General features: G+C 30.6%; 1 protein-coding gene across 1 annotated transcript; it reads left to right on the top strand.

Annotated features, from left to right (window-relative positions):
- Positions 1 to 9780: 9780 nt before the first annotated feature.
- BDCG_17530 (uncharacterized protein) lies at positions 9781 to 10563 on the top strand (the record flags this gene model as incomplete). The annotated part of the gene is made up of 2 exons (XM_045426641.1): positions 9781 to 9933; positions 10261 to 10563. 2 exons carry the CDS (start codon positions 9781 to 9783, stop codon positions 10561 to 10563), a joined length of 456 nt encoding a protein of 151 aa, XP_045282135.1.
- Between the last annotated feature and the right edge of the window lie 1991 nt (positions 10564 to 12554).

Below are 12554 nucleotides of genomic sequence, written 5' to 3'. Positions count from 1 at the left end.
ATAAATATAATAATCAGCATCTGTGACTGAGCCTTAAATAGTCATGTTATATACAGTCTTTATACAATAAATCATTCTGAGAGTTGATAAGAAGAACAGGAGCATACATACTGAGAGACATGATTCATTAAGTCTATACAACATCTCCTTGAAATGAGGAGAGCTGATAATGAAGACAGAGGCGGCAAAACCAGGGGTCGCAGGAACAGGGGTAGCAGGAGCAGGAGAACCAGACACAGGAACAGATGTAGAAGATTGAGAGAGAGTGACAGAGAAAGAAACAGAGAGAGCAGAGAGAGACATGAGAGACTCAGTCACACATGATACAGACAATTCCTTCATTATCACATTCTTCAAGTTCTCAATCAATGATTCAATATTGAGTTCACTATCATCAGTGAACATGAATCTGTCAACATGTGAAGATTCTATATGAATAAAAACAAACATATCAGTATCTGCATCTATGCAAAATCATGTCAGAAAACACAATCAGAAACCTGCTGAGAAGAGAAACAGTCAAGAATGTATGAGAAGATGAAGAGAATGTATAAGAAGATGAAGAAGATGTGTCATTCATGATAGTACATTCTGGCAATCATTAGAAGATAAACAAGTCCTGGCTATGTATGTTTCACAACATGTTACACTTACTGCTAACAAACTGCCTGATATGAGCACTACAATGACACTTGTTGTGAGAACAGAGAGTCATTGTCAGAAATGTGTACAATGTGATAGATGAACAGATAGAAAGAGTTGAACAGAAGAAGAGATAGAAATCTTGAATGAAATAGTAGCATTCAATAATAATAATGATGAAGAAGATAATTGAAGAATGAGAAAAGTTAGTGAATGAGTGATGTAATATAGTGAAAGTTTCTTTGTGAGAATGTATACAGAATACTAGCTGAATCAGAGATAGATTACATAATTGTGAAACACTAGTGATGAGCTAATCTGTATAAAGCTAGAGTGTATAATATGATCACATGAGTGTGACTGAATCTGGTGAGAGAGAATGTGATTTGGAAGAATATATGACTGTCAGATAATAACACAGCCACTTTCAAACTACTAGTGTACATGTACAAGTGTAAAGGGGCCATAGCAGCCACTAATTAAATTAGTGTACAATATTACAATATATAAGAAGCCGGCGTACGCCTGTAATCGTACGCTGGCTTAAGCAACCTTTGAATCACAGTAGAAGATGGAAAAGAGTCAGTGACTGTACTGAAAGATTTCAATGTTTTTTGAATTATGTTTGAAATTCCAAGTTTGAACTTGATCACTTCTTGTAGTTGTCTAGCCTGAGTATGAAGAATTAACAGAACTTCTTCATTCTTCTCACTCAGACACTGTTTTCCAAGAATTTTGCTTGCTTTTTTCAGTTTCTATATTTCAAGAACTTGTTGTTTCTCTATTTCTTCCTTCTTTCTTCTCTTTAGAATTTCAATCTCAGGAACAGCATCTGAGAAAACATCTTTTTTCACATCAACTGAGTATACTCTTGAACTCATTTTACTCACTGAATGAAAAGTTGATCAGACTGTTTTAATTGAGAGATTTATCAGTCTATTTTCAAATGAAAAGTTGGTCAGACTATTTCAATTGAGAGGTTTATTAATCTATTTTCAAATGAAAAGTTGGTCAGACTGTTTCAGTTGAGAGATTTATTAATCTATTTTCAATTGAAAAGTTAGTCAGACTGTTTCAAAAGAAGAATGAAAGACTTTTATATATAAAACACCTGATTTTTTTCACACTAGTTCAGTAACTAGGTTAGATTTTTGAAGAGAATCTAATAAACTAAAAGTGATTTTTAAGATAAATCAATAAAATCTTTACAAGCTCTTTCTTGGAATACAGTGAGGAAAAGTATGATATCAATTGATAGTAAATTAGATGATATGACAGTTTTTAAGAGAAAAACTGACAAAAAATAAGTTAATTTTTTACAGAGAAATTGATTAAAACTATTCAATTTTATTTTAAATCATTCAATTCTTCTCACATAACAAGTGTGTAACTCAAATCAGTCAATAAAAAGTGTAAAAGAGAATTAAGTATTAATGAAAGCTCTTCAGTCACTGAAAAAGTAATTCTTACTTAAAAGAATATGAAATTATGACAGAAAACAACTCTATTTTTAATTCTTTATAAGAATATTGTATAAAACCCAGAGAAAAACATCTTACTTTTTCAAGAGAAGTAAAAAACTATTTCTAAAATCTTTTTTTTTTTGTATTAACTGCTGCAGAAGAATGAGATAGAAACTGCTAAGATATATACTACTGTATACTCTCTATCAAGACTTTCTCTCTTCAGAGTCTTGATATTATAGAGAATATAAGTCTATTTCTATATAATAATGTAAATATTGTCAGTGAGATGTAGAGAAACTGGTTATTTATATCTCAAAATAGAAGACTTTATCAATGATTATATTAATATAGAGTTAATTCTCAAATTCAATAGAAATCTAGTGTTGCTGTTCTCAATCTCTTGCAGAATCTATTGAATATTAAGATATTAAAACTAGATTTAATATATCTCACTGTGCAGGGATCAAAGGCTCAGTCAGACCTTGAGATATACTGATTTTATAGTTGTTGTGTCTGCTGATTATATATTAAGTACAGTTGCTGAGATATCTTTTTGTACTTTTCTGTCAGGGATGAGCCAGATTGAGAGAGATGATACAAGGGTGAGACTCAGTGTTGATGTCTAGATACACTGAAGACAGACTGTGAAGATTGCACTTCAGAAGTGGCTGTTGATTATGTGCTTGATATTATCGCTGAGGTATCTTTTTGTATTTTTCTGCCGGGGATGGGCCAGATTAGGAAGGGCGGTACAAGGGTGAGACTTGGCATTGGTGTTTTGGAACATCAAAGATGAACAGGGTTTTCGCAGAGATCGCTCCTCAGATATCTCCACAACTACAGATCGGGGATCTTCCAAAATCGAGAAGATTGGTGCATATGGCTAGGTCTCTTCACCTTACAATTTGTATGGCAATTTGGCCCGGGGTTGTGGTGTGGTAGGGGAGAATGAGGGATAATCCCACGCAGGAGTTCCGAACGACATCTGGTTCACATTTGGCTGGATAACTCCACCACCACACGGGGTATGCGGTCGGCGATGGGGTCAAAATGCTCGTATGATCGAGGGCTTTTCAATGGATCTATCGGCGGGTTCTTATTCGAAAAATCGAGCGAGTTCGTGGTGGAGCGGTTTTATGAAGTGTGTCAATGACTTTTCATTATAGATATTTATGAGCTGTATAGTATCAAACTCATTTTCTTTATCTATAATATCACCCACCAGAATATCAGGGTCAGACATGATATCAAATCTTAGATTAAATTGATATCTTGATCTCTTTCTTCCATAGATCACTACTCTTGACTTTATCTCAGACTTTTGAGATAAAAAGCAGTAGTAGCTTGAATGAGAAATGACATATTTTTACTCAGCATCAAAATTCGGCTTCTGAAGTAGTATAAAATTAACTTTTTATTCAAATACAATTTAAAGACAAGAATAAATACAATTTGAGTTTCTATTCACATTATTTTGAATAAATGTAATTTTTGAAGAGTTTTTAAACTTTTTTTGTTGTTTTTGTTGTATATTCATACTAAAAGAGAGTAGAGTAGAATCTAATCACTATTATCAGATAGTAGATTATAACTGTTCTGAAAAGTAGAAATCTCAACTGCTTGCATTATATCTAGTTTATTATCAGAGTCATTTCTCAATTCTCTAATCTTAACAGAAGTTTGAGAATTCAAATTCTATTTACATTTAGCTGAAGAATTGAAGTTTGAAGACTTAGATAGTTGAGAGTTTCTTCTTTTTAAGCTTGCAGTTGTGAGTTTACTGACTTGACTATTCTCTTCAGTTCTAGATTTATTCTGAGCTTCATCTTTTCCTCAGTTTTTTTGAGTTCTTGAAGCAAATATACATTCTTTTGAGCTAGATGCATGTTTTTCTTTGCAATTAGAGCATTTAAGCAAAGTGTGTTGACATATTTCATCTCTTTTTGAGCATGTTTTACATTTATACTCACTAGTTTTGTGATCTCTGACACAGAATGCATATTTTGAGTCTCTGAAACAGGAGATTACAAAGTGTTCATATCTTTGACAGTTTGAACACTGTGTTTGAGCTTTGAGATTCATTCTTGAGTCTTTGTATTCATGAACTCTCATTTTCAAACCTGCTACTTTTACTTCAGAGATCTTTAACTGTTCAATTGTCTTTGTATATACTAGAACAGAGGCATTTCTTCTGCTTTGTCTGAGCTTAATTGAATTTAGTTATACAGGCTTTTTTCTCAGTTGAATAGAGTTGTATTCTTCTAATTCATTTTTGAGAAGTAGTATTCCTTCTTCACAGTCAAAAGTTTCAACTGAAATATCATGAAGAATGAATTTGCTTCACTTTTCATCTCTCTCAGATAGAATTATTGTGTTTAACAAAGATTCTACTACTGATTTTCAGAGATTATCATTCTGAATAAGGAATTCTGCACTGAATTCAGGCATTGTGATCAGAATGATGAAGTTTTCAAAGAAGAATGACTCAATTGAAGCTATAACTGACTTTTGAACTTCAATATCAGTCATTAACTGAGAAAAGAACTGCTGATTGATTTCATTTCTAATTCTGAAAATGAGGTTTAAGTTTAGCTTATTTCTCTGTAATATATTCTGATTTGAGACTTTGAGAATAAGTCTTCTATTTCTGAAGATTTGAAGATTTTTCTCTTTTTACATTTTTTTCTTCACTCTTCTATCACTAGAAGTATGAGCAGTATTCTTCTCAGTTTTCTCAGAATTTTGAGCAGGTTTTGAGATAGCAGATTTAGAGATAGCAGATTTAGAGACAGCAGATTCAGCTGCTTGAGCATATATTTTCTTCTGATTTAAAGAAGAAGAAGAAGAAGAAGTAGAAAAGAAAGAAGAGTAAACTGAAGAGTCAGTGATTGTATTAGAAATTTTCAAAGTTTTTTGAACTGTGTTTGAAATTCCAAGTTTAAACTTGATCACTTCCTGTAGTTGTCTAGCCTGAGTATGAAGAATTAACAGAACTTCTTCATTCATCTCACTCAGACACTGCTTTTTAAGAATTTTACTTACTTTTTCAAGTTTCTGTATTTCAAGAACTTGTTGTTTCTCTATTTCTTCTTTCTTTCTTCTCTTCAGAATTTCAATCTCAGAAATAGTATTTGAGAAAGCATCTTTTTTCACATCAACTAAGTGTACTTTTGAACTTATTGTTCTTACTCAATGAAAAGTTGATCAGACTAATTCAATTGAGATATTTATTAAACTCTTTTGAATTGAAAAGTTGATCAGACTGTTTTAATTAAGAGGTTTCTAAGTCTGTTTTCAATTGAAAAGTTAATCAGACTATTTCAAAAGAAGAATAACAGACTTTTATATATAAAATATCTGATTTTTTTCACACTAGTTCAGTAACTAGGTTAGATTTTTAAAGAGAATCTAATAAACTAAAATTGATTTTTAAGATAAATTAATAAAATCTTTATAATCTCTTTCTTGAAATACAGTGAGAAAAAGTATGATATCAATTAATAGTAAATCATATAATATGACAGTTTTTAAGAGAAAAACTGACAAAAAATAAATCAATTTTTTACAGAGAAATTGATTAAAACTATTCAATTTTATTCTAAATTATTCAATTCTCCTCACACAACAAGTGTACAACTCAAATCAGTTAATAAAGAGTGTAAAAAAGAATTAAGTATTAATGAAAGCTCTTCAGTCACTGAAAAAGTAATTCTTATTTAAAAGAATATGAAATTATGATAGAAAATAACTCTGTTTTTAATTCTTTGTAAAAATATTGTATAAAACCCAGAGAAAAACACCTTACTTTTTCAAGAGAAGTAAAAAATTATTTCTAAAATCTTTTTTTTTTTTACATTAACTGCTGCAGAAGAATGAGATAAAAACTGCTAAGATATACACTACTGTATATTCTCTATCAAGACTTTCTCTCTTCAAAGTCTTGATATTATAGAGAATATAAGTCTGTTTCTATATAATAATGTAAATATTGTCAGCAGAATGTAGAGAAACTGGTTATTTATATCTCAAAATAGAAGACTTTATCAATGATTATATTAATATAGAGTTAATTCTCAAATTCAATAGAAATCTAGTATTGCTATTCTCAATCTCTTGCAGAATCTATTGAATATTGAGATATTAAAACTAGATTTAATATATCTCACTGTGCAGGGATTAAAGGCTCAGTCAGATCTTGAGATATACTGATTTTATAGTTGTTGTGTCTGCTGATTATGTATTGAGTACAGTTACTGAGGTATCTTTTTGTACTTTTCTATCAGAGATGGGCCAGATTGAGAGAGGTGATACAAGGGTGAGACTTGGTATTGATGTCTAGATACACTGAAGACAGACTGCAGAGATTGCACTTCAGAAGTGACTGTTGATTATGTGCTTGATATTATCACTGAGGTATCTTTTTGTATTTTTCTGCTGGGGATGAGCCAGATTGAGAAGGGCAGTATGAGGGTGAGACTTGGTGTTGATGTTTTGAAACATCAAAGATGGACAGGGTTTTCATGAAGATTGCTTCTCAGATATCTCCATAACTACATATTGAGGATCTTCCAAAATCAAGAAGATTGGTGTATATGGCTAGGTCTTTTCATCTTACAATTTGTATGTCACTTTGGCCCGGAGTTGTGGTGTGGTAGGGGAGAACGGGGGATAATCCCACACAGGAGTTTCGAACAATGTCTGGTTCATGTTTGGCTGGATAACTCCACCACCACACAGGGTATGCGGTCGGCGATGGGGTCAGAATGCTCATATGATCGAGGGCTTTTCGATGAATCTATCGGCGGGTTCTTATTCGAAAAATCGAGCGAGTTCGTGGTGGAGCGGTTGTATGTGACTTCTGCTATCATTCATCTGATTCTACACCTTCTTCTTCTTCTGTTTCTTCCATCTCTGTCCTCTCTGTTCTGGCTCCTGGTTCTGCGGGTCTCATGCTCTTCTTCAATTTTTCTATGCATATGCATACACATTCCTATATTGATATTTGAGTCAATCTTGTGATAAATGACATTAATGTTGTATACTATTATTATTATTATTATTATTATTATTCTTCAATTATAGATGTATGCAGTCAGAGACTATGATATCTACCTGAGAACTTTTAGTTCTCAGAGTTTTTCCTATGTCTGTAAAGTTAACTATTATACATTCATCAATTTCAGATATGCAAAATCAGAAAATTCCAGTTCAGAATACAAAAACTGTTTACAAATTACAGTGTTTTAACATCTTTTGATACTTTGAAATCATTTGACAATATCATGACAAAGGAAAAGAGAAAAAGAACACAGTCTCAAAGATAGACACATTAAATAGATAGATAGAAAGAAATTGAAAGAAAAAGATAAAGAAAAAGATAAAGTAAAGAGAGACTATAATAAAACAAATTATTAAAAGAGAGTGTATAGTTGTTTTAACAGACTATATCTGATTGATTTCCTTCTCTTCATATTCAGATAATTCTGAATTTAGTTATTTTCTTATAGCTGCTTGAGTTTCTGATAGAAAGTCTATTAAGTATTTAATTCCTGTCTCAGTTGAGAATAAGAATCTCATATTTAATTAATTTAGATTATACTTCTCTTTCAATCTGACTCTGAGACTATTGTGTAATACACAGTGCATTACAATATACTCAGAATTCTCATTTGTATTGCAGAATGAGCATTCTATTGAGTCAAATCTATCATCAAATCTTTGTATATAAGATTTGAAATAGCCATGTCCTAGTTTCAGCTGTATTATAGATGAGAATATTTTCTTTTTACATTTAATTGAACAAGATTTCCACTTGGGTTTTGCTACGGGCGCTAGCCACCCGCAGAATGCATCTTAAGCTAATTATATTTAACTCCCTATAATTAACTGACCACCGCATCCGTCCTCTCGAGCCAGTCACTAGACTGACCGTGTGACCGTGTCTGGAACCAGGACCAAACTTTACAGTTGTCACATTGTCTAAAAGCATTACTTCTGATCATGGTTTGTGTTCATTATATTGATTTCAAATCATGTTATTTCAAATATTAAAGATCTCAGATTCACTTTTCAAATAAAAATCTAGTTCTGAATAAAGAATATGTTTGAATTCTTAGTCACATTTTCATTCTGATCTCATTATTGAGAATGACATCAAATGAGACTATGAAATCACTTCTCACTTACATAATATCATAACATAGTGCTCATTTGTTGAAAATTCAATAGAGAGTATTATTAAATATTATTACTTTTCTGAACACAGATTATAATTCATATAATTTTAATTATGAAAAAAACATAAAATACAAAAAAAAATAAAAAATAAAAAACAAAACAAACATAAGAAAAAATCACATTAAAAAAAAAATAAAAGAAAAAGAAAAAAATAAAAAATAAAAACAAAAAAAATCAAGATTACAGAGCTGTAGTACTCTTAAAATACTTACTTCTCAGAGTCTTTGCAATGTTCATCATCAACTGTGTATTTCTCACAGTGAGAATAACACAGCTGTGATAAGTCATTGTCTTAATATTATCTAATAAATAATCAGTATATATCTGTATAAATGTGAATAATTAGAAAATATACACTTAAAAAGTGTGATCAGGGTGAACTCTGCTGTCACTTGAATAACATTAAGAGTAAAATGCTGAAATTGATAATTCCTCTCATTAATTTCACAGACAAGGCATGTGAAGATAATCTTGAGAAATATAAGATTCTCTAACTTCTGATAAAAACAGATCTCACAGAGAGACTCTATTTTCATGATATCAGAGACTGAGTGTTATCAAAAAGTATTACTTTCATGCAATGCACATGTACTTACTGCAGTGATTCATTCTCTGTGCATGTAACTGAGAGTTGCAGCTTTCTCACACTGCATGACTCTCTCTGAAATGCTGCTGTTGATTTGTAACTCACACAGTCTCTCAGTTCAGCATGCACTGTGTGTATACAGTCCTGCATACTGAGGCTGTGTTAGTCATTATAACCTGGTGTGGTACTCACTTTTCATAAGTCATGTTTTATTTGAGAGAGGGAGAGGAAGATGTGACTGTTGTTTTATTGAGAGAGAAATGAATAATTAGTATTATTGAATTAATTTAATTCATCTGCATTTAAAATTTGATTAGTTTATACTCTTCAATTTGAGAATTTCTATAAGTGTTTTAATAGTTTTTATACTAGCTTGGACTTAGTGATGAGTTGAAGAAGAAGAGAAAAGAGAGAAGAAAGAAATGAGAATAACTTATCTTTATAATATGAAAACAGAGAATCACTGTAATCATTCTTTCTAGCAACAAAGATCTGTTTTCTGCATGTATTTCTGATATAGATTATATGATAAATGCATATAAAGAATATCAATAGTGCATGCATTGAATGAAGATAATATTGCTATATAACACTGTAGCTGTTTCTGTACATCTCTGAAAGCTGTTAATAGTTTCTTTGTCTCTTTATATTTGATAAGTCAATAATATATTCTGATGCACTTCTCCTTTCATCATCATTATCATCATCATTATCATCATCATCATCATCATCATTATCATCATTATTATCATCATTATTATCATCATTATCATCATCATTATCATCATCATCATTATTATTATATCATTGCCTGTCTTCACCCCTCTTCAACGCTCATTAAAATCAATCATGTCATCTCTCTTTAAATATTCTGCGGTCCTGCGAACCACCAAGATGTGTGAGCATCATCACAGATTGAAGAGAGAGAAGAAGAAGATGTTCAAGCATGAGAAGACAGATCACAAGACATGTTATAATGCCTTGAAGAGGCTCTGTAAGAGAGTAGAATAATAATGATTTTAAGTAATACTTCTGATAGATTTAGACTGAACTAAGTATAGGAATAATATGAATGACACCATCTGTGAGAGATTGAAAAAGAAGACAGTGAAGAGTCTTATACAGCAGCAGTGAAACCAGAAGAAGTTCTGAGAATGATTTAAGACTAAGATGAAGAGAGAGAGAGAGAAGAAGAGTGTTACTGTAAATAAGTAGCAGCAGAAGAAGATTGAGAAGATATTAAAGTGAGAGACAAAGAAGTCAAAACTGATAAATTTTTTATTAAGAGATAATGATTTTTGATAACACTTCTGTTCTCTAATTGATTAGCAGAAGCTGATAGAGAAGAAGGGAATTGAGGCCTTGTTCAGGTCTCAAATGCGCTTCATGATTCAGAACATTGAGAAGACAGCTCTGCTCTCTGAGCATATCAATCTGCTTACTGCTGAGGTGGAACCTGAGACAGCAGATCAGAAAATGTGGGATTTTGAGATACAGGTTGACCTGGCTGAGAGAGAGCAGCAGAAACCCTTCTCTAAGAAGGCAGTGAAGGAAGATTTTGAGATGATTATCATCTCAGATGAGAAGAAGAAGAAGAAGAAGAAGAAGAAGAAGAAGAAGAATGAGAAGTGAATTATAAAGAATGATAAAAAGAATAAGAAAGAGAAGAAGTAGATTTTTTTCTTTTTATATTAGTTAGTTATAAGTTTAAGTTTTTAATTATTAATAATTAAAATTGATTTTGAGTTTTCAAAAATTATTGTACAAGTTGTAATTAAGTCAGAAATGATATATATATATATATTTAACTATCATGATTCACAAATCACTATAATGTATAAGTATCAACATTTTTTCAACATTGATATTTACAATATTAATATATTTTTAATGATATTATCTGATAATGTAATTTGATAATACTCTCTTTCACAATATTAATATATTTCAAGAAATATAACAGAGATTAATCAAGATTATTTATTTACTTTTATACATTAATAATATTCAATCTGAGTTAGTACTAAAATTATAACTAAGCTAAGAAATAAGATTATTTTCTCTTATATTAATTCTTCTTACACACATCAGTGATCAGTTATTGAAAATAAATTATTATCTTTCTTAAATTATTATTATATCTTCTGAATTCACTTCTTTCACTTCTTTTACTTCTATTGAAGATTTACAAACTCTTCAAGAAATCACTGTGAATCACAAAGTCTATATTATTTACAATTCAACACAGAATGCTCTCTTTCAATCATGATAAATGATCACTTCATTCTTCACATCTGATTTCAGGTCATGAAATTTATGAAAAACTCAATATAAATATTAAGATGAACTATGAAATGATTATTAACAGATTGCATTGCAGATTACTGAAGAGTCATCTCTTTACTGCAATTACTACAACTTCATTCAGAAATATTCATCATGAACTGATCATAGCTTTGAAGAAATTTCTCAACATCTGAAGTCATCAGAATGCAGATAATAAAAGAAAAATAATCAGAAAATTACTACTGAGCTGATAAGTTACTCTATCAGATAACAATTTTTAATAACACTAACTTTCTAATTTGAAGAAAATCATGTGAAAATGACTCTGTATCAGTACTCTGATTTCACAACTCTTATCTGATAACTTCTGTGAATAATTACTTTGTATATATATATCTCTGAATCTTTCTCTTCAATCAATTGAAAACTCTGAATTCTGAACACTTCTTCAAATGCTTAATTCAAATCTTTATATTTCACATCAATTCTGTCTTCAGTCCAATCTTGAGACATACTACAAAGTCAATATATAACATCTAGAATCAGAGTTGAAGAATCATTGAAGAGTGTCTCTTACAGTGAATGAATAAACTAGTACAAACAATCTTGCATTTATAAGAGTTACATGTTATTACATTGATAAGAACTGAACTTATTGAGAGACATTAATTGAATTTGAATTATTGATCAGTAGTCATACTGAGAATTATATAACAGAGATATTAATGACTGTGATTAAAAATGACTATTGAGATATTAGTCTCAGTCTTCTTACAATTACAACTGATAATGCTGTGAATAACTACACTATAATGAAGAGCTTGAAGTAAAAATTGACTTTGCATTTCTGAAATGATAAACAAGGTCATATCTTCTGCATTGCTCATATGATTTAACTTGTGATACAAACACTGATAAAGAATCTTAACATTGAGATGAAGAATAATGAGATGACTGATTCTTGAGATAAGAATGAGATGAAAGTGATTACTCAAGTAACTTTTGCATTCACTTTACAAAAGATAATGTTTTTTAATAACACTTTTTAATATTGCTTTTTGATAATACTTTTTGATAATGCTACTGTTAATTTTGAATAGATTGACTAATAATTTAAATATCATAGATTCAAAACATTGCTAATGTAATTTGTATCTCTTCTAAACAATAACAATGATTTCATGATATTTAATAAATAAATAAATCAGTCACATCACTGAATATGATACAGAATGTTAGAACACAGTGAAGTTTAATATATAAGATAACTATTTGAGCTCTTTGATTGTATCAGATGATTGATCATTGAGTGCAACACTCTGATTGAGAAAAGATTC

This window comes from Blastomyces dermatitidis, assembly GCF_000003525.1.
Source record: "Blastomyces dermatitidis ER-3 genomic scaffold supercont1.8, whole genome shotgun sequence".
Classification (NCBI taxonomy): domain Eukaryota; kingdom Fungi; phylum Ascomycota; class Eurotiomycetes; order Onygenales; family Ajellomycetaceae; genus Blastomyces; species Blastomyces dermatitidis.
This window is presented reverse-complemented; position numbering and strand designations above follow the sequence as displayed.